This window comes from Tachysurus fulvidraco, chromosome 23 (genome assembly GCF_022655615.1).
Source record: "Tachysurus fulvidraco isolate hzauxx_2018 chromosome 23, HZAU_PFXX_2.0, whole genome shotgun sequence".
Classification (NCBI taxonomy): Eukaryota; Metazoa; Chordata; class Actinopteri; order Siluriformes; family Bagridae; genus Tachysurus; species Tachysurus fulvidraco.
The window spans coordinates 11956668-11979417 of NC_062540.1; the positions used below are offsets into that span (position 1 = coordinate 11956668).

Consider the following 22750-nt stretch of genomic DNA (forward strand, 5'->3'; position numbering starts at 1 on the left):
TGGATCAAGAACAAATGTTGGTGCAATCTCTATTATTTACAGCTACAGTATATACATCATAAAGTGTTTACCTGCAACTGCCTGATGCTAATACGAAGATCTGATTCATTAAATCCGTATGGAATGTTCCAACCCAGTGGTCCAAATTTCTTCCTTTCCTGGACAAGGGCATGGAAGAAGCAAACCCCATACAAAAGCTTTTCCCAAACCTATAAAAATAAAAGGGGGGTTTATTGTCACATCTATGTATTCAACATGACAATCTTAATAGTCACTGAGAGTCTAAACTCACAAATTCTTTCTTTGGACATCCTGAGAAGAACACCGGGTCTGAGATAGGGTCTGATTGGTAGGACTGTAGCAGATTCAGCCTAAGGCCTGTGGGTGGCTCATTTGTCATCTTTACCCCATTCTGCAGGATGGTCACTGGGAACTGTCATAGCAAATAGGCCAGGTTTTAATTTATTAAGAGAATACCTAACTAATATACTAACAGATATTAGAGCAACTGCAATGCATGGCAGTATCATCTGAAAATGTACAGTATCTCACAGAAGTGAGTACACCCCTCAGATTTTTGTAAATATTTTATTATATCTTTTCATGTGACAACACTGAAGAAATAACACTTTACTACAATGTAATATAGTGACTGAACAACATTGTATAACAGTGTAAATTTGCTGTCCCCTCAAAATAACACACAGCCATTAATGTCTAAACCACTGGACACAAAAGTGAGTATACCCCTAAGTGAAAATGTCCAAATTGGGCCCAAAGCGTCAATATTTTGTGTGGCCACCATTAATTTCCAGCACTGCCTTAACACTCTTGAGCATGGAGTTCACCAGAGGATCACAGGTTGCCACTGGAATCCTCTTCCACTCCTCCATGATAACATCATGGAGCTGGTGGATATTAGAGATCTTGCACTCCTCCACCTTAAGTTTGAGGATGCCCGACAGATGTTCATTTGGGTTTAGGTCTGGAGAGATGCTTGGCCAGTCCATCACCTTTGCCCTCCTTTGCTTCTTTAGCAAGGCAGTGGTCATATTGGAGGTGTGTTTCGGGTCATTGTCATGTTGGAATACTGCCCTGTGGCCCAGTCTCCAAAGGAAGGGGATCATGCTCTGCTTCAGTATGTCACATACAGCTGGCATTCATGGTTCCCTCAGTGAACTGTAGCTCCACAGTGCTGGCAGCACTCATGCAGCCCCAGACCATGATACTTGATGCGGTGTGCGGCTTATGGTCTGAACACTGACAGGCTGACCCCCCACCCTTTCAACCTTTAGCAGCATTCATATGTCTATTTCCCTGTTCTGAGTGGAACCTGTCCTGTTAAACCAATGTATGGTCCTGGCCACCGTTCTGCAGTTCAGTTTCAGGGTTCTTATAGCCTATCCCATTCACACCTGAGACCTTGTAACACTAACAAGTCACATGACACCAGGGAGAGAAAATGGCTAAATGGGCTCAATATGGACATTTTCACTTAGAGGTGTTCTCACTTTTGTGGCCAGCAGTTTAGACATTGATGGCTGTGTGTTGAGTTATTTTGAGGGGACAGCAAATTTATACAAGCTATACACTCTGAAAAAGTCACTGTTACATTAAAAGATGTAATAAAATATTTATAAAAATGTGAGAGGTGTACTCACTTCTGTGAGATACTGTATAATTTTTAACACAAGAATGAAATGTATAAACACCATTGGAGAAGGGTAGCTAGTGAGCCAGAGACGGAAGTCTGGATGGCATGTGTCTGGGCTGAAGTCTTCACAGATCTTCTCAAGAGTGGTCATCCAAGAAACAGCCAAGTGGCAGTTCTGTAGGCACACCCATGTACCTTCATTCATGGCTGATTGAATCATATTTACAGCTATAGGACCCTGACCCTGTCCAAGGGAAATTGACTTGAACTTCGTACCACCCATGTCCTTGTCATTTGCAAACTTCAGTAAACCTATGAAAAAAATGCTTCAACAGTCACTAAGGGGTGCATACGATTGCATCTTCTTCATTATGACAAGGACAATAGTGCTTACAGAAATAAACAACACTTACTAGCCATAGGGTCTGCTCCAGGAGAGAGCACAAACACCAGTGGAATCGTAGAATTAGAATCATTGTAACTCTTACTTAGATCAAATGGAGGTGGTTCAACAAACTTTTTGCCCAGTTTGTCAGTCACATAATTAGCAAGGGCTGGCTCAATCTGTTATTATAAGAGAGAAAAAATAGAGTTATTGAGCGATATTTGATTAAAAATGTTAATTCAATAAAAATTAAGTAAAAATAAAGTATGCGAAAATGAAAATGACAACTTACCTTATCTGGCCTGAGGCAGCGGTAGATGATAATTTTCTGAAAGTCATTAAGTTTGTCACACCATGGGCTTGGTAACGAAGTGTTATAAGGCTCTTTACTATCATAAATAGGCAGGAAACTCTCAGGTGCGTTTATTACACTCTCCCTGTATAGGAGGCAGAGACATGTACAAACCGATGAAAGTAGCAACAAACCTTCTAGGATTCATTAGATATTCTTAAAGCAAGTTAAGCCTACAAAGACAAAGAGATACATACCTGAGACCCTGCAGGCCAGGCAGTTCACTGGCTCGACAAATCTCATCCCAGCTCTTCTCTTGGAGCCAGCTGGGATCAGGATTGGGCACATCATTCTGCAGACCGACTCCACCTGTTAGCAGGAACATGAACTCCGAGTATATAATCTCTTTTTTAGCCCTGTTGAGACAGAGAGACAGTCAAAAGTCCAGTATAAAAGATTTGTTGTCTAAATATTCTAATAACATTGACAAAAAATATATATTTAAAGTTGTGTCTTGCTCTAACTTACAAGAGCAGATTACAGCAAAGGAGGAAGGAGAAGAGCAGTTTGTCCTTCTCAAAAAGAGAGCGACACACGTTGCAGTATAGGTTGTAGGTAAAGTGGTCAGTAAGATTTCTCAGTCTCTTCTCTAGAATCTTTGACTTGTTACTAAAACATGCAATGCAGGTTAATTAACATGAGCCATACAAAGAGCAAAAAGATACTTAAACTCTGAGACACAGCATATATCTGCATATATTATCCACATATATCTGCGTACCTATCCTGTATGGAGTTTATATAGAGGTTGATAAACCAACTAAGTGAGTACTGATACATGGGGTCAATATTGGCCAGGTCTGCAATGCTGAAAAACAGGATGGATGAATGCTTGGCAATGGATCTGTAGCCTTCCCTAGACTCTGCTATTTTAATTTCAGTCTTCTCTGCAATCTGAAAGTTCACAAAAATGAAATCAGTCACTGTCACAACACTGCATTGTGTTTGAAAGCGCTGTTTCTTAGCACCATACCTGCTGTTTCTTGAAGATCTCATTTGACATTATCTTAGCAGAGTCTAGGATCTGAATAGCACTCTCGTCCTCCAAAATATTCCCCTCGGAGGACTGTAATGTCTCCAGGATTTTGTCCTCAGTCTCCTTCAGCTGCTTCTTATTGGCAGCGGATTGAAGAATAAGAGCATTCCTCTCCTCTTCCAGCTCTGGCCTATGAAACAAATGTTTCATACAAAAGTAGGCACAATAATAAACAAGAATATAGAGAAGAAGAGTTGTGATAGCATACAAGGCTTGACTTCTTAAAATAATCATTTTAACATTGAATAACTACACTTCTCACATTATCCCTTGAAAAATAATAATAGTTATTAATCAGCTGTGTGCTCTGTATTGCCACAAGTATGTATGTAATGCAGAAAAGTAAAGGTTATTCATACAACCTCATACACATATTGTGTGTTTCATCACCTCTCTTTAGCCACTACGATCCCCAAAAGCTGGTCCTCCAGGCCCTCTGGAGTTATCATGAAGTTGAGCAGGGACACTTTCGTTGCCAGTTCAGGGAGATAATGAGGGTTTCTAAGCTTAGTAGTGATATAAAAGCGGAATTCACTGGAGTACTCAATCACGCTCTCCCCCAGCCTAATGCAGTCCACACCTCCTACATTTAGACAATAGATTACATAACCATGTTCAGTCATTAGCATTTAACCCTATACTGAACATAAAAAACTTCTTGAAGTGACGTAATGATCTAATGAAAACACAATGTATATGATAATAAAATGATAATTTTCTTGACACTGATTTTCTTGACACTGATTTTCTTAAACTGCAAATCTTGGTTTGATTTAAATCGTAATAAGTAAATTGGTTACATTTCCACCCTGTACCTTGTTTAAATATCTGTTTGAGCAGTAAGGGCTCTAAAGAGGGGTCCAGTTCTTCTCCCACATTCTCTAACAGCAGTGGAGTTCCAAACTGGATACAGTTCTCCATGGTCCTCATATAGTCTGCATCAGTGAGTTTGATCACGTTGAGATTGTTCTCTTTCTCAGAGTTTTTAACCCATTTGTTGGCCTGACCCTGGGGGTCAATCATCAAAGGCCTGCAAAGATATTTTAATACTTACTCAGTCCAAACCATCAGGATCAGATCCTTGAAAGAAATCATTAAATAATAAATGTTTTGCTATGTGTTTGAAATCGTATGAGTACAAAGTACCATCTTCTGGAGTTGCTCACTATGACTGCATTGTCAATGGAGAAAGTATCAGTGGGTAGTCCAGATATGTTCCAGGCCCTGATCTTGATAGGGTCACCAAGGATTTTACTTAGAGAGAAGTCCTCTGAGGATGGGATCTTCTTGGACTGAATAGGACCATATACATTACTGCAGCTATTTTACACAAACTTCCCAATCAAACTTTTAGAACCAGTATTATCTGATTGGATAGTAATGCATATTACTACTACTTTTCTGTTCCTAATTATGCTAGGAACATACATATTAATATAAAATGAGAAAACTGTATGAAATAAAATTGGACAGATATTTAGTTGACTTTTTTGTGTTATTCACCTGATGCCGCTAGTTACCACATAGCACTGATCTGAATATTGTCAGTGGATACAGTACCTTACAGAGATTAGTCCAGTTTGTAGAGCAATCCTGGCGGAAGCCAGCAGTGAAGGCTCCAAGGTAAGCAATTACACCAGCAGATATCAGCACATCCCCTGTTAAATTATCATATGTGTTCTGAAGCTCATCTGCAGCTTTAGACCACCTAAATAACATCAGATAATATTCAGATTGTTATTTGAAATAAAATGGCAAGTTCAGAATGAAGTGACTTCAAAGAAAAAAATATTTTCTTAAGTATTATCCTGACCTAGTCTTTTCTCCTCCTAAGCCCCCAATGAGCTTTTCAGCTCTCTCCAGCTTACGGGCACAAAGGTCCACCTGGTATTCTAGCTGAGCCTTCTCCTGAGTCTTCTCCTCAAATGTCTTCTGCAGGGCAGCCAATCGGTCCTCGACTTCTTTCAGTTCTCCTCTCTTTTGATTCAGCAGGGCCATAGTATCAGCCAGTGACTGCTCGGCCAATGCCAGATTAGCTTTCTTAGGAGCCACAACCTAAAATAAAAACATTACTTAGTTTACTCTGGGATTAAGCATCTTACTCCAAAAGACAATAAATCTTACCTGGTTAGGAAATTAAATAAATGAATGAAAAAATTAATGAATGAGTCAACATGTAAGAGCGGTTTAACAGATTAAAAGCAAATACTAAAAACCAAAGATGGATACATGCATCAGTTTGGTCAAATGAATGATGAAAGAGTGCAGTGAAAAATTATGTAATAAATGACGTGATTCACTAATACACACCTTTGCCACTCTGTCATATACCTCCATGGCAGTGATCCATTTGCACAGACCCTCAGCTGCAGAGGAAGCCTTGACCACTTTGGTGGGGTCAAAGTCAGGGTTTGTCATATATTCACTACGAATTTTGTGCATGACTGGTACCTGTCACAAAGTGATATTATAATCACCAAAGAATGACAATCATGGTATAAAAAGGTCTTTATCCTAAAATTAATATATGCTCACAGGAATGTTGTCTTTGTCATATTCCCTCAGGTCCCTGAGGAAATTCATGTCACCTAGTAATTTCTTGCTGGGGCCCCAGAAGTCTTCTATCTATAGATAAGGATTCAAGAAACATTGTTAGCAAAGTAAAAGAAATGGTTACCAGTTGACCTTGCTGAATCAATTTGTTTACCTTTTTTTTCCCTGCAGGGTCATTAATTTTGTCAGGCTTGATTTCCTTCATTACACACACTGCTGCCATTACAAGCTTCACTCCAGATGGAGGGTTTTTCATAGCTTTTACAATGCTGATGTCAGAGGGCTAAAAAAATAAGGTTAACCGTTATATAAGAACAATCTTTATGATTTTCTAAATTTTGAATTGTGTTTTAAAATTGATAGTGTATTGGGGGTCTTGTGACTGTCTCTGATACCTTCAGAGTATCAAGAGCAGAAAGAGCAGCCTCCAGAGCAGGGATAGCCTCAGCAAGGTCACTCTCACACTCATTCTTCAAAGCCTGTGCTTCACTTGCTTTTTGAGTAGCTGCCTCCTCATCCACACGCACAACTTTACTCTTAGCCTCCACTTCTACTGACTCTACCTCTATAATCTGTGACCCAGCAACATTTTAACATGTAAGCACATTTAGCAAATAAAGTATCCTCTTAAAAACAGAAAACATCTTGACCCATCTACTATTTTCACCTTCATTATATTGTTGTTTTCAATCTTGGCCTGTTCCAGTTTGGGCTGAAGATCTACAAGCTCCTTCTTCATTTCACCCACCTAATTAAATGCAAATTGGCATTAATTTTGTTTATAGCAAAGTCATATAAATAATACAGTAAATAAAATGTGTTAAAAATAATGATTAAATCTTTAAAAGATTAGTCAGAAATACCTGGGATTCAGCAAAAGCCAGTTTGTCCAGCCCATTAGTATACCTCTTCTTTGCGTTCATTACTGAGTCCCTTTTCTGAGTAAGGAGCATCCTAAATGCAGCTATCAGCTCCAAGTAGGAAGTGGGTGTCACATAATTATGGCGCCCAAGCTCAGATAGAAACCTTGAAATATCATAAATTGATTAAACACATGTAGTACTAGATTCAGCTAAAGAATGATGACCTAGTTAAATATGATATTAGGTTTTGCATACGTTTTGGACAGATCAGTAGCAGAAGTATGGAAAGTCTTGCAGATTAACATAACTTCTAGCCTTTCGTGGTCACTCATTTCTACAGTCTCTAACAGCTTGTTGGCAACTCGCTCCAATGCTTCTTCTGGCCATGGCTATAAGGAACAGACTTGCACATCAAAAGTAGCACAAGAAACTGCCAAATTACAATATACAGTATCAAAACTGTTCATCAGTGCCATTTACTACCTTTACAGCTACATTTTATTTATTTATTTATTTATTTATTTATTTACTATTTCATCCAGATTTACTTACCTGGAACCAATTGATTGTACAGCAGTTAATAAGCGATGGGAACTGCCTCAGGCGGTTTCTAAATGCATCTCCAATAGGGCTGAATGCCACCACTATGTGCAAGTTCTCTCTGCAGCGGTTTACAAAGTAGGCAAACAGAGCCAGAGGGCTAAACTCTAAATTCTTATTACCACCCTGGGCTATCGGCCGCACTGCCTAAGATACACACAAAAGAGGGCAGGAGTCCATTACATAACTTAATATCCCAGTTATTCAAAAATATAAATCTTCCATTACAGTCATGGAATTTCACTACTTAATATTCTTATAAAACACCTCCATAATCTCTTGCTTCTCATCCACAGCAAATATGTTTGGGACCTCGCCGGTGTTTAACACACTGTCCACATCTTCTAAAAAGGCCTCCTCTTTTATCTGAGCATCTGTAAGGAGGAATACAGTCTTCTGGCCTTTCACACCTGCATTTTTCATCAAAAGCTGAAAAGGGGACAAAATCATCTTTCTGAAAAGTGCACCAAATATTTTCATTGCTATACATGGATGTCTTACTTGTCAGAAATCAAATATTACCTTAAGGTCATCTCTCCACTCATTCATGCCATAGTTCTTGGAAATCTCAGGCTGGAACAGAGTCATTCCTGCTATGAAGGCAGCCAACTTTGTGATGGACTGACGACCACTTCCACCAACTCCCACCAGCAGAGCATTTCCTCCAGGCTGCTTCAGCACACGGCTGATCCTTGACAGGTGTTCTAGGACATAGCTGCCACACACAATACAGTTCTTTAATCCTCAACAATGTAACATATCACCTATATATTTATTAGTGTATTAGGCTATGCATGACTGTGATACCCTGTGAGTAAGAAGAATAGAAAACCTGTTTACTTAAAATTGACACATTGGAAGCCCAATGGCTTACATTATTAATGTTTTGCATCAGAATTAAAATTTGAATATAACTACATAAGAATACCTCAGGTACACAGGTAAGACACTCTTGTCTCTCTCATTTTAAGACAGATGGTTGTAGATTTAAATATGAGTCATACATTTGTGTATTTTAGGATTTAACTGTCTTTGTCATCCAATAAAAGAAAGTCTTTAGTAGTGAGTTTTCAGTTCTATAATCAGTCCGGAAAATATGTACAAACCTTTGTTTTTACTACGTAATAGTAATATACTGATGCCATGGACAGATATTAGTCTAAAAGCACTACAGTATTTTTATGTTTTTTTACTAAAAAGAATGCTATCTAACTAATTCCATGATCACTTCAAGTGATTCCATGATCAGTTCAGAAAAATGAAAATATGACCTGCATCACTGCCAACAGGAAAATCCTACATGTTTAGTGTAAATATTTTCATAAATATTTAAATAGTAGTTACCGAAAAATGACCAAGTTCATACGGGTCTTGTGTGTTTGGTTATACTCTGCCAGCCAGGAATCCACCACTTCACTGAAGCTCTGTATGTTGGAAACCTCAGCGTATAGTCTCTCATCGGGATCCACATCAGGTGTCATGTAGTCTCCAAATAACAAGCTCCTCATGTCCTCCTCACACAGCTAGAGTATAGGTTTAACATTTACAACATGCTCCCAGTTAACAATTACGATATTAATTATGATAGCCTGCTCCCAAATTACCTATTTGGTACTTACAGATTTTTTTTTAGATTTAAGGTGCTCAAAGACTGTATCAAAGTTTTCCTTAAAGTGTTCCTTTACAATGACATTCATTAGTTTGTAGAGCCAGGCTTGGTCCTGGTCATCTACCAGGCGATCGTAGAAGACTCTGAACACCTCATGAACAAACAGGCGAATTAAGGTATGCTTGCTCTGCAGCGATTCCTTCCTTAGCAGCAGGCAGCCCTGTATTACACGTGAGAAATCTCTCAAGTTGAACGTGTAATGAGATTTAGCAGGTGTGGGAAGTAGGTTTTGCATTGCTTTTTTATAAACCTGTTCATATGACAGAAACAAAACACAGAGTCTTACAATGTTATATAAACTAAATTGGCCTATTTGCACTTTAGACTAAGACTGCAATGTACTCAATGACTGTATGGCTGTATGGTTTACCTCCAAGGTAGCAGACACTATCTGGTTGCCTATGGTGAAGCATTCAGGTGGGAATGCATGGTTACGGAAGTAAAAGTTAACCACATTAGAGAAAATTCGTGACATGGTTTCATCACTGAATGCATTGATACTACAAATGATAAAGTGACGCAGAAAACGAGTCGTCACCGCATTCCTCCCACCACCAGGAGGACCCATAGCTGCAATCAGTTGCAGATCAACCAAAGTGATATTTGAGGTGTCTTTTAGGTCATACCTGAAAGATAAACACACTTTTATTACATTAAACCTTTCTTTTAGAAAAGAATAGATAGACCTAAATAGATCATTTCTTATCTAAAACATACCAGTTCCCATGGTCAAAATACTGTCGAAGGAGTTCAATAGGAGGCTGTGCACCAAACACTTCCATTGCTGGCATGTTCATATCATCCACAAAAATTATGCATTTCTTTCCCATTGGAGGTCCAAAAACACCCTTTCTTCTCTTATCCAGCCTGGACATAATTATGTTCTAGAAAGGAGATGACAAAATAGTGCTCCATTTTTTTCGACATGGCAACCAACATGGCTGGAGAACTGATAAGACTCTCCTTAGAGAAGTTGATCCTGACAGTTACCTGAGTCTGGTTAGCAGTAGTGCGAGCTGAAAAGTTAATAAAGAATGGAAGGTAACGGTCCTTGTCTAGATTGTTCATCAGTTTCTCCTTCACATAAACAGACTTTCCAGTGCCAGTGGGACCAACAAACAGAAGAGGCCTACAACAGGTTATCAAAGAAATGTAAAAAAGTTTGTGTTTATTAATAAAATACTTACAAATTTATAATAACAGAACCACCAACTTACATTCCATAATTAATGCAGAGGTCCATTAGGTAGGTGTAGCGCACTGTGTCGATTGTAGGGACAATGATGTCCTGCACTTTGGTGTTCTTGTCCCCTATTTTGACATTCTTTATTGATTCATTCCAGTGAATCCAGTGGCCTTTCCCTTTGAACTAGAAATTGGAACAATAAAATGGCATGAGTCAGGGTGATGCACCTTTTCAAAAGCCACTGAGCTGTCTCTGGATAATATTATAGACACATTAAAGATAATACAAACCTCATAATAATAGTCATAAACAAGACCTTTTTCATCAAAAGGACATTCCCAATTTGAGACAGCAGCAGGGATGGGGTGCTTGTCTGATTTTCCCAGTAGGATTTCCCTCAGAAACGTATCAAATGTTTCACGACTGTCACCATCAATGCCTCCACCAACAGACCACACCAAAGAAAAGGCAAAGGCAGCCTATGTAAACAGTTTACATGGAGCAAAATGCATTAAACAAATCATTATGCATGAAGTCATATAAAGACAAAACACTAATGTCTGATAAAATACTAATCAAATTTCAGATGGTTTCAGAAACAAGGTTTAAACAAAAAATATTGAACAAATTGAAGCAGGTGATAAATTGCTATCTTATTTTTATAATCAAATTCAAATAAACATTTTTTTTTCACATATTCAAATCTAATCTAAATTCTAACTTTTATTTATCACATACAACATGTAGTGAAATGCTTTTTTCAATAATAAAATAAAGTAAGGAATAAAAATAAGACATAAAGTAGATATAATTTAAAGAAGAAATAAATCTATCAAAAATATATCAAAAATAAAGGTAGTAACTGAATTACTGAATATGGTACAGTGATGCATGCAAATGTGGACACATCATATATACATACACATGTAGTTCAAATGGTGCAATTGTGTAAAAGTTCAACTGTGGTAGTGGGTGTTGTGGCACTATTTTACAATTCTGTATTTCTCAGAAGATATACAAATTAATACTTACCATGATCCACGTACGAATATTCTTGTTTCCAGTTTCTCCATTTACAGGTTTCGTAAGAAGCATTTCAAAGAGTCGTGTAAGAGACACAACTGTATTGCTGTTACTGTTAGAGACAACCTCCTATAACAGAAACATATGGCCTGGGCTGAGCAATAATTTAAAATTTTTTTTTTTTAATATGATGATTCTATAGTGAAACTCTTCTCTTAACTCCAACTCTTAAATTAATCTTCAAACTTCAAGTCAGTGCAGGTCAGTAATAATTCACATACCTTGCAGTTTTTTTTTAATATCCTCTGTGTTGGGGGGATCAGCCAATTAAACAGCTCCAGCAGGAGTGTGGTATTTTCCTCAGTCTGAAGAGGCTGGGGTAGATTTTTCAACCAAGATAACACCAAAGGAAGCCATCCCAGCTGAGACGGCTCCATGTAGATCATTCCACAACGACTCACTGTGGCTGGCTGGAACAGAAGGTCAATACTGCTCTAACTTGTGTAACAGTATACTGGTCAGCAAATCTTCAACAAATCTTGTTAATGAACTTTTACAACTAAGATTTATTTTCATGTAGTATATGAGACAATACAGTTCCAATCACAGTCAAGAGATTAGTATTCCAATTATCTTACTGAGGCCTGTGATAGGTCCATCGCCTCGAAAATCAAACTCATTTGATTGGACATCTGGATAATTTCTCCACTCATGAGGCACAGCTGCACAAGAGATATCAATTTGTTACCTGATGATACTGTTTACTATACAACAGATTTGATAATACATGAAGGTTTTCTATACAATAAAACCAATTGCAATACAATATTTATACATAATATAAAATTAATTCTAGATCAAAGGCTTGCCTTTTTGTTGTCATCCAGCACAGTGTTCATGCTCTCAATCCATAGTGTGTCAATTGGTCCATCAAACACCACCCACTTCCTGTCTGGAGTCTCAGCTGAGGCAAAGTCCCGAAATGCATTTGCCACAATTCCATCAGTCCACTGAAAAATAAAGTACATTTCTACAAGAAACATCCAAGAAATTAACCCATTTGGCATACTGATTAGCCAGATTACCCACCTCATGTGACACTGGGTCAAACTGACCAAAAAGCTGGCCCATTGTAATGGATTTAGGGTTGATTGTGATATATTGGACTTTCTCCTCTTCATTGTAGCCCCTCTCATTCATAAGTGTGAGGGTGTCAGCTAAAACATGTAGCACTTTGGTTTTACCAGAAAAAGGTTCACCAACAAGCATGAACCTAAAAAAGCAGAATATTGTCAATGTACATTGTCAGTGAGTATTCTATCTTTATTTGTTTTCACCCTTCTTTACAGTCTTAAAGTTGTTAAAGCATTTGATAAAACTGTACAGTGCACCTACCCATGGCGTACAATCATCATCTCATAAGTCTGGATAATTTTATCCAGGAAAATTTTCACAGGCTGGACATTGTGTTTTAAACAGCATTCATGAGCACAACCGAGGAGGAGCTAATGAAACAGAAAGGATTGTTACAAATAAAAACAAGAATAATATTATCTAAATCTAAACAAACATCATAGGATCTAGGAAGTACTCACCTGATAATCAGCTATGGGCAGAGAGACTCCAGGGAAGAGATCATTGGTAATTCCATTAAATAGCGGGATATCATGGGCGAGAAACTTGGGCTCATTCACATCCTTGATGGACCGTAGAAGCTAACCAGTAAAAATAGCATGTTTGAGAATGTGAGTCTTGAAACCAAATAGCACAGTATAATGTATTAAATATACTAAGAAAGATTATACTTCTTTTCCCTTACAAGAATATCTTCATTTTCATCTGGAAATTTGAGTTTTAGGTTTCCTGCTGCCACAAGTACTGCTTTAACAGCTCTCATTCCATAATCATAGTGAAACTGAGAGGATAACTGCTCAGAGCACAACCTGTAGGTCATTACTATCTTCACTGAAAGTGGTTTGGCATTTAAGAAACCATAAGAATACAGGGAGATCTCTGCAATAAGAGCATAGTTGGGTACCATCATTGCCACTGTTCGAAACAAAACCTAGAAAACACAAGAGAAATAGCATTTATCCAGAATAGTGCACAGAATATAGTAATACAGCAAAAATCAATTAAGCAGTCACACAAAAACTAAGCCAGCTGAGTACTTACTTTAAGATTATCAGGAAGCTCTGATCTTCCTGCATATCCAGGGTTCATGGTGATGGCTACAAAGCAGTTGGGATTGAGGCGAAGTTCTGTACCCTCAAAATCAAAAAACTCCACGTTTTTCTCAATGGCTTGCTGAATGCACAAGATCTGCTGTGCCACCACACTAAGTACCTCTAGCTCAATGCGGTTAAACTCATCAAAGCATGCCCATGCACCTGAGGATGCCAGTCCCTTAAAGAACTGTGAAAAGTAAAGGAACCAGTGAGACAATTAAAAGTAGATAAAACACTAGTCAGTGTAAAAGTAATACCAACATGTTTAGATCCACCATTCAACCTGAGAGCAGCTCTACTTACCTTCCCCATGGCTAGGTAGTCAAGTCCATCAGAGCAGTTGAACACTACACACTGTACAGCAAGGGCTTTGGCCAAGTCTTTGGTGGTCTCTGTCTTTCCTGTACCGGCAGGGCCTTCAGGAGCACCACCTAAATTCAGGTAAAATGCACCGATCTGCAATGGAGACATGAAACCCACATAAATCAAATGCCGATTTCACAGGTTTGTCAGTTGCTTTTATAATAATTTAATAAAATAACTAGATGATTGCAAAGAGTGGTTGGTTTTGGTGTTCGGAATTACCAAAGTTCGGTAGCATCGATCTGTTAAAGGTGTAATGACCAAACGAGGGGAATTTCCTAAATACTCATAAGCATACTTGACATCACAGTTTATTATTTGGACACGGACGTTCTCATTCATCCAGTAGTAACGCAACTGTGCTAACCACTGGAAATCTGTGTCACAAGAAACACCTGACAGAAACAAATATAATACATAAGAATCATCAGAAGTAATGTCAGTGTACAGTTTAAAGTGTAATGTCAGTGTACACTGTCACAAACAAAAACCATAGAGCATTTTTAACAGCACAATGTACACTACAGTACCTATGAGAATCAACTTAAATTAATTAATATAAATTAAATTAATATAAAGGACCTGTTTGGATCATTTCCATTACAACATCACGGGCATGCACATCTAAAGTGACCAGTGCTCCTAGGGTAGTACGTGTCTGTTTGGGGAGCTTTCCTCTAACCAGCCCCACAATGTCATTCAACTGTCCCTGCAGCTGATCATAGTAGTTCTTGAGGCCCTGCCATCAAAAACAAAAAACACTATTTAAACAAGTTTTCTTAAAAACTAATAATTTTGTAGTAACTACAGTGAGTGACACATTGAGCCTTTCCTTACATTAGCTCCACTCCTGATAGATTCTTGTACTTCTAGGGTCCAGTATATTTGAGAGGTACAGAGCACCACCTGGCCTGGCCAATCACAAACCCACTGACTCCTCTTGGACTTTGGGTAAGCCTGTGATGCAATTTAAATTGGTTAAGGAATGTAGCTTAAATATATATGTATGTAGAAATATATATGAAAAGTTAAAACTTAACAGTCCCTTAAGAAATATCACAAAAATACTTGCAGATGTAGAAGATAGAAGAGCTACTTCATGAGGAAACAGTAGCTTATCTATCTATCTATCTATCTATCTATCTATCTATCTATCTATCTATCTATCTATATATATATATATATATATATATATATATATATATATATATATATATATATATATATATATATATATATATATATAGATATATAGATATATAGATATATATATATATATAGGTGGTCTTTAGAACAACTGTAGTGATTCCATAAAGTCTTTGAAAGTATTTTTGATTAAAGAGATTTTCCAGAACACAAGCAAGGAATATTAAAGCCAATATTAAGTATTATTTACTTAACACTTAAATACTAAACAAAAAGATTGGTTAGTCTGCCACAAAAGGTGCTCATTGTTTAACACACAGGTGTAAATATCAGTAAATGAAAGCTGACATTCTGTCTTCTCTTGTACCTAAATGAATTTATTGTGTATAACACAAAAACAATAAGACTCTGCCTTGAGTTCTAATACTTTCAGAGGAGACCTGATGTCAGTCACAGTGCCATCACAACCTCCAAGAAAGAGAAAACTATAGAGAGACTGTCTTTTGAAAGTGCTTGAATAAGAGAGTGATAACAGAATAAGTTTGAGAGTTATAACAGAATACATTTGTACTACATTTCAAAATCTCACCAGTCTGGCACGGTTAATTATGTCCCTCACACTCTGCACCATCACATCCTCCACCTGCACGAGCCACTTCTCTACTGCTCCTCGTGCCTCTGAAGTGGAGATCAGCTGAACAAGGCCCACACGCTCACCCTCACTACTGTACATGGCTTGAATGTCCAAGTTGGGCAGGAAATCCAGCTTGGCAATGCCTTCAAAGCATTTCTTCAGGTGAGGCTGTACACGCAGAGGGTCTTTGGTTTCAGAGAGGATCTCCAGCATTTCATCATTTGACAGGAAGAAAAAACTGTTGGACAGAAGTAGAATTTAAAAATTATTTACATTTTTTATTTTTATTTTTTTGCTGAAAATTAAAGTCAGCATCACATAACAAGCCTGCTACCGTGGAAAGAATAGTCTTTTCTTCTCAAGGTAATCATTCAGTCCCTTCATAATTTTGTCTAAAAGGTTATTTGAGTCCTGAAGCTTCTCAAGTAAGCCAGATAGTGAAGTTGCTTGTAAAACCTGCAACACACAAGTTCACAGGAGCTTAAGAAATAAGTGAGCAATACTAAAATTTACTGGAGATAAAACGTCAAAGTAAAATATTTTGGGATGATACCAATATGTTATCCTTACCCTTGGGTCTTTCACACAGTGTCTCATTACTTCCTTCCAGTTTCTGTCCACTATTTGAAATAGACGTCCCTCCTCAGGCATCTGCTGCATGATGTCCTGTGAGCTGAAGATGGGCTCCAAGTACAGCCACTGGACCTGTACCTTCAACCACTCTTCTATGGTGTCCTGGATATGGAGCAAAGTTTCCTCCCAGGCCTAAGCAACAATGGAGATCGATAATTTCTATTTATAGTGCAAAGGATCCAGATATAGACAATGCAAAAGACTGCAGACTACTGGCAGAGTCAAATGACCTTGATCTCAGCCTCAAAAGGCTTGATAAAAGGGGAACCCCTCATGGTCTGAGTTTTCACTATCTGGTCATCCAGCATGGTCTGAATTTCATCCACTGAAGAAAGGATAGACACATCAGTCTCCCTATATGCATGATGATGGAATGATATGACATCCCATGCCTCTACCATAGACTGCATGGCCTTCTCCAGAGAGAATTCCTGTACATACCAAAAAAACATTTATCAATCATTTATATAAGCTAAGAGAGATCAGTACTTTAAATAGATTCTTTTAAATAATATAACATATTGAAAATACACTTGCAATAGAGAGGAATGACGTTATAATCGTGAAACATTTTATATGACAATGCCAGATTATGAACTCCCAATGAAATAAGTATCTCACTTTGCTGGCAGCTGCACTTATGGTCTCAAACTTTTCCAAGTAAGGCGTGAAGTTCTGTTTAAGGACTTTACGTAGTGTGGTGCCTGAGTTGGGCATCATATCATAGTTCACAATCTGTGACATCTGTTCCCAATGTCGAACCCTAATTCCAGGATTACACAGTATTGAAACTGTTGGGATGTGCTCCTGTATACAGAAAATAATCAAACATTTTAAGAGTGCCAACACATGCCATGCTAGAAAAATTATATCTTTAAAGAGGAGGGACAATTGTTTAAGACAAGAATGAAGCAGGATCAACCAAAGAGGATAACAATTACAATATATAGAACAATTACACCACAGAATTGGTTACTTTTGTTGTACCTTGAATTCTTTCAGTTGCTCTATAACTCTGCTGCAGATTGCAACAGTAGGACTTCCCTGTTTGTCTTCATCTTCTTCTCCAGGCTTCTTTTCTAGAGCCAATTGTTCTCTCTCTTGCTCAGCCTTCTTCTGTTTCTGCTGGAAAAACTTTAGGCTTTTGTAGATTTCTCTGTAAAACTCATCAGCCTCCACCTCCATGCTTTCTCCATTCAAATCTAAGAACGAACCATCCATCCATCTAAACATGATTAGAGATAGAAGAAAAAATGTTCATATGTCTGCAATAAATTTGACAAGGCAATTCATCTCATAACAGCCTAAAACTCAAAAGATTATAAGAAACTTATACACAGAACTGAATCTTCATAATTAAGAACATTAAGAATGCAAACCATACACTGATGATCACCCAAACCTTTTCTCAGTGCGTTGCCATTTTAGTACAAGCCCAAACAGCTTCTGATATGGCTCAATGTTCTCCTTGATCATAGCAACCTCTGGATAATCAGTTAGGTCAAAGTTGTACAGAGCTTCCTCTTCGTTGATGAAGACAATTGACTCCTCGATTTCTTCAAGCCTCTTCTGCTCTGTTCTGACATCTTTCAAGTACTGAACAAAAAGAACAGAGAAAAAACAGAGAAATTAGCTCTAATAATAATTTATGTAATAATGTGTTTTGTATGAGATATTTGTTTGGGATAATGGGCTGTTGTGGGTTTTTTTTTTTACATCTTGCATCATTTCCAGTACTGAGCATTCTGCAAACTCCAGAGTCCTTCGACCAAGTTTCTCCAGCTCCAGCATCAGCTTCTCCTTTCTAACCAGAAGCTCCTGTTGTCCTTTCTCCCTGGCATTTTCCAAAACCTAAGGGTTATATAATCATACAGCTTAAATACATTCAACTCGCAATAAATTTAGATATCCGTGGCCAATTTTGAATCATCACTAATGGACAAACATTACCTCAGCACTTTGCTCAAAAACTGGATTAATATTTCGTGGCCACAGCAGTACTGTTGAATGAAGCTCCAAATCTTGTGCATCAAAGATGTGTACATCCAGTAGGTAATTTAATCTCTCAAGTGCTTCCTAGAAAAAATATTGGTTATTCCTCATCTTATTTTTGAAGATGTCCACTGTGTAGATAAAAAATAAATGTTAAAAGCTCACCATTATCTTCATGTTGAGCTCTTCTATTCCCTTGGTTTTGACATGATCAATATAATCGACCAGCTCTGTCATGTCTTTTGTTGTCTCTGGTTTTTTTAAAGCCTTGTCCCTAATGGTCTCAAACTCTTTACAGATTCTTAAAAAATCAATACAAAAAAATCGATATTGAAGACTTTCACATAAACTGAATATAAAAACTGAACTATTTAATACTGATTAGAAAATACAAAGAAATTCTTACTGAAGGCATTGCTCATGGTGTGTGCTAATCAGTTGTGCCAGAAGGATCTGAGCAAAAGACTGTGCTTTGTTTGCCAGCCCTTGTTTGAGTTCCTCACAGTCCAAGCGGATCATGTCAAAATGAGCCACTGAGGGGAGGCTGGAGATCTCTTTGGACAAAGCACGGAACCGCTCCACTTTCTGAGATAAATCGTTACAGTCAGATATACAACATAAGAGAATAACATGCTGTAACTGAAGCTATGTTAAATGTTTCATTTTACCTCAGAATACTCATCTATACTGTGCTCCTCCTCCATAAATGTCTCTACCAGATTCTGTGCATTCCCATTGACTAGCCAATCGTAGTTGTCAACTAAAAAAAAAACAAGTTAAACTAAATCAACGGGCAGGTCGTAATGAACCACTCTGCTAATGTGTAGGTTTTTAAGTCTGGACTATTAAGAAAAAAATTGAGAAGCTCACAATAATACTGAAAGTGTTTCGCTGGTTCCTTTAGGTTTTCACGGATTGAGTTCCTCAGCGTAGTCTGTGCCCATGTGACAATATGGTCTGCCAGTTTAGCATCAACCACTGAAGTATTGGCCTCATCTAGCCATGACTGAATAGTCTGGACTTTCTGTGGAATGGTAATATCTGTTAAATACAACCATTCTTACATGGCTCTTCAATAGCAAAATAGAAACATTTCTTTTGAAAAAATTCCATGCCCTATTTGTCCATTTGTAAATTTGCTCAACTAATATATTTTTTCTTGATATTATACATCTGAAGATGAGTCAAATAAATACCAAAATAAAGCATGATGCACTAGAATTAAATTAAACTTTTTCTACAGGAATCTGGACATTCATTAAGCACTAGAACACTTACTCTGAACAAAATGGGGATTATGTAGAAAAATAATGAACATTTATTTTCAGTAAACAATGCAAAATAAAAAAAAAACTAACCACACCATTGAAAATACATTGTTGAAACTATGCAAGGTGGGGTGAATATAATTAAATCATAACCTTTTCATACCTGCAATGTATTGAGAATTGAATTGAGAATGTCTAACACAGCCTCTTCGAGATCCTGAAAGCTGGGATATAAGTCCATCTTCTCATCATCAAAGGTCAGATCCATCTTGAAGAGGGGAAGCTTCTGTTTGTTGAAGGGTTCAAATAGACTGACAAATGCCTTCACATTTCTCTCAATCAAAGCCTTCAGCTACAAATAGAGAATACCTTACACTGTTACAGTATATCTCATCCAAAGCTCATCAGTACTGAGTAATCAGCAACATTATTGATGGCTTCCTAGACATACCTGATTGGAGAGAAGTGATGATACACAGTTATAAAAGGCATCCATCTTCTCTAATCTGATTGTTTGCACTGTTTTATTAAAGGTGAGCAAGTGAATAACCGTTGGGAACCAGGTGTTCATGAGCTTCTCCTCGTTTTTTTCACACTCAACAGACGCTTTGTTCTTTAGGTTCTCACAGTCCACAGGCCCTGTAGACCTTTATATCACAAATACAGTTCAAATGTAAGGAAACTGACCAGTAGAATTCTCCAGTAAATCCTGATAAAATGTTTAAAGAGTTTAAACTGTTTAATACTAGTTTTGACATAACACAAAAAATTACAAAAAATGATCAGCAGACTGGTCAAATGTCTCATAGAAAAGTGTTGCCTTGTTAAATTTCTCAACACACAAGCATTTATAGTTCCCAAAGAGGCAATAGTGATTCCATTCTACTTCAGTATCAAGACAAACCATGGGACAAGGAGAAAAACCTCAGGTATTAAAGCAAAAAAACAAATTTAAAATAATAAAAACTTCTATGGCCTACTATGTTGGCCTAATATATATTTATAGGCTTCAGTGCAACTGTGACAAGTATAAAGCAGTAATTATAGTAACATTTAAAAAGTGAGCTGCACTCTGAAAAAGCAGTACCTGCAGTCTGAGATATCAAACAGGAGCAGCTGAGAAAATGTTATGTAACAGATCTCCAAAAGGACTTTCATTACTGGCTGTAAGATGTGCAAATTCTCTTTGATCTTCTTTCGATTCCTTATAAAGTCTTTATGCCATGGCGTGCTGAAATCAAGAATCCTAAAAAAAACAATTTATAGTCATTGATGCAAATCTGAGAATGCCTCTGTTTGGGCTTAAAAGGATGCATTATTAGTCTCCACAGCACTCACTTGGGTGCAGGTGGCTTTTCTTCAATGTCCATTTGTGGCCTCCGTAGAACATTATCAACTAAAGAAAAGGTATTATTAACAAAATTAAAATATACAACATCAACAAACACAATTCTGTATTTTAAAAATGGACACTTTCAGTACATATTTGTTTTATCAAATTAAATATAAGGATAATTATTCAAATGTGTTATTCAAATATTCTAGCTATTCAAGTCCTACAGTGAAAAGAACACATTATTGTCCAGATAACATTATTTGTAGGTCTCTTTGTTTTATACTTATTAGAGATTTAGATTAAACTCCATTCAATTGACAGGGCTAATGACCATAATACCACAAAATAAATGTAAATGATAGACTGAAATTTTTTAAGGCTCACCTGTGAAATGGAGCATTGTTTTATGGTAATTCTCGCTGATCTCCTTGCACAGTTCCTCCAACAGCTCCACTCTGCCTGGTCCCAGCTGGAGCTTAGGTGGTATAAGGCTTACAATGTTGTCCAACCACTGCTGCTGAATTGGTACAGTCGGTCTACTTTTGACACATTGCTTTAGGAACATGTAATTCATCTGCAGACATGTAGCATGGATAGATGTTGCCAGGGTGAGAGAATAATTGTAAAAATCTTAGCCAAAAATCTAAGGTGTACTGTATTAAACAGAAAAAATGGTACATACACGTTGTTTCCTTGCTTCACTCATCATCTGTGAAAAATGTTTTGTATTAGCAATAAAAATCAAGGAATATATATATATATATATATATATATATATATATATATATATATATATATATATATATATATATATATATATATATGATATACAGTCATGTCCAAAAATGTTGCCACCCCTGAAACTTTTCCAGAAAATGAAGTATTTCTCACAGAAAACTATTGCAATTACACAGGATTTGCTGCTATACACATGTTTATTTCCTTTGTGTGTATTGAAACAACACAAAAAACTTTGCAAAAAGCTTTCACACAAAACTCCAAAAATGGGCCGGACAATATTATCAGTACCCTATCAAAATTGTGGATAAATAAGTTTGTTTCAAGCATGTGATGCACCTTTAATCTCACCTGGGGCAAGTTACAGGTGTGGCCAATATAAAATTCACACCTGAAAGCAGATAAAAAGGAAAGAAGTTGACTTTGCATTGTGTGTCTTTGTGTACCACACTAAGCATGTAAAACAGAAAGAGGAGAAGAGAACTGTCTCAGGAACTTGAGAACCAAAATTGTGGAAAAATATCAACAATCTCAAGGTTACAAGTCCATCTCCAGAGATCTTGATGTTCCTTTGTCCACAATGTGCAAAATGATCAAGAAGTTTGCAACTGTAGCTAATCTCCCTGGACATGGACGGAAGAGAAAAATTGATGAAAGGTTGCAACCCAGGATAGTCCGGATGGTGGATAAGCAGCCCCAAACAAGTTCCAAAGAAATTCAAGCTGTCCTGCCGGCTCAGGGTGCATCAGTGTCAGTGCGAGCTAGCTGTCAACATTTGAATGAAATTAAACGCTATGGCAGGAGACCCAGGAGGGCCCCACTGCTGACAGAGACATAAAAAAGCAAGACACTTCTGGGAAAAAGTCTTGTGGACAGATAAGACCAAGATAGAGCTTTTTGGTAAAGCACATCATTCTACTGTTTACCGAAAACGGAATGAGGCCTAAAAACAAAAACACAGTACCTACAGTAAAATATGCTGGAGGTTCAAAGATGTTTTGGGGTTGTTTTGGTGCCTCTGGCACTAGGTGCCTTGACTGTGTGCAGGGCATCATTAAATCTGAAGATTACCGAAGGATTTTGAGTCACAA

At 37.5% G+C, this 22750-nt stretch overlaps 1 protein-coding gene across 1 annotated transcript in view; it reads right to left on the reverse strand.

The window, feature by feature from the left end:
- The window catches only part of dnah12 (dynein, axonemal, heavy chain 12), a 28318-nt gene that overhangs the window by 2165 nt on the left and 3403 nt on the right, over positions 1-22750 (reverse strand). The window contains exons 4-66 of the mRNA XM_027170570.2: positions 21604-21630; positions 21306-21495; positions 20924-20981; positions 20673-20831; positions 20037-20232; positions 19749-19937; positions 19188-19341; positions 18986-19077; positions 18724-18902; positions 18483-18618; positions 18276-18401; positions 18042-18176; positions 17728-17921; positions 17313-17550; positions 16947-17132; positions 16556-16756; positions 16263-16457; positions 16027-16148; positions 15648-15930; positions 14750-14869; positions 14495-14651; positions 14135-14307; positions 13853-14005; positions 13497-13736; positions 13141-13386; positions 12917-13036; positions 12717-12826; positions 12411-12594; positions 12191-12331; positions 11960-12043; positions 11603-11791; positions 11331-11450; positions 10589-10777; positions 10330-10481; positions 10103-10241; positions 9830-9996; positions 9483-9738; positions 9063-9362; positions 8788-8966; positions 7966-8158; positions 7711-7872; positions 7396-7590; positions 7099-7232; positions 6844-7006; positions 6648-6728; positions 6376-6552; positions 6135-6263; positions 5963-6052; positions 5738-5878; positions 5241-5482; positions 4988-5135; positions 4574-4719; positions 4243-4457; positions 3818-4010; positions 3365-3557; positions 3113-3285; positions 2860-3000; positions 2589-2747; positions 2332-2476; positions 2068-2218; positions 1713-1966; positions 293-433; positions 72-209 (exon numbers count right to left, since the gene is read on the reverse strand). Of these exons, the coding sequence (XP_027026371.2) occupies positions 72-209; positions 293-433; positions 1713-1966; positions 2068-2218; positions 2332-2476; positions 2589-2747; positions 2860-3000; positions 3113-3285; positions 3365-3557; positions 3818-4010; positions 4243-4457; positions 4574-4719; positions 4988-5135; positions 5241-5482; positions 5738-5878; positions 5963-6052; positions 6135-6263; positions 6376-6552; positions 6648-6728; positions 6844-7006; positions 7099-7232; positions 7396-7590; positions 7711-7872; positions 7966-8158; positions 8788-8966; positions 9063-9362; positions 9483-9738; positions 9830-9996; positions 10103-10241; positions 10330-10481; positions 10589-10777; positions 11331-11450; positions 11603-11791; positions 11960-12043; positions 12191-12331; positions 12411-12594; positions 12717-12826; positions 12917-13036; positions 13141-13386; positions 13497-13736; positions 13853-14005; positions 14135-14307; positions 14495-14651; positions 14750-14869; positions 15648-15930; positions 16027-16148; positions 16263-16457; positions 16556-16756; positions 16947-17132; positions 17313-17550; positions 17728-17921; positions 18042-18176; positions 18276-18401; positions 18483-18618; positions 18724-18902; positions 18986-19077; positions 19188-19341; positions 19749-19937; positions 20037-20232; positions 20673-20831; positions 20924-20981; positions 21306-21495; positions 21604-21630 (10383 nt within the window). The remainder of the gene's footprint in view (positions 1-71; positions 210-292; positions 434-1712; positions 1967-2067; positions 2219-2331; positions 2477-2588; positions 2748-2859; positions 3001-3112; positions 3286-3364; positions 3558-3817; positions 4011-4242; positions 4458-4573; positions 4720-4987; positions 5136-5240; positions 5483-5737; positions 5879-5962; positions 6053-6134; positions 6264-6375; positions 6553-6647; positions 6729-6843; positions 7007-7098; positions 7233-7395; positions 7591-7710; positions 7873-7965; positions 8159-8787; positions 8967-9062; positions 9363-9482; positions 9739-9829; positions 9997-10102; positions 10242-10329; positions 10482-10588; positions 10778-11330; positions 11451-11602; positions 11792-11959; positions 12044-12190; positions 12332-12410; positions 12595-12716; positions 12827-12916; positions 13037-13140; positions 13387-13496; positions 13737-13852; positions 14006-14134; positions 14308-14494; positions 14652-14749; positions 14870-15647; positions 15931-16026; positions 16149-16262; positions 16458-16555; positions 16757-16946; positions 17133-17312; positions 17551-17727; positions 17922-18041; positions 18177-18275; positions 18402-18482; positions 18619-18723; positions 18903-18985; positions 19078-19187; positions 19342-19748; positions 19938-20036; positions 20233-20672; positions 20832-20923; positions 20982-21305; positions 21496-21603; positions 21631-22750) is intronic.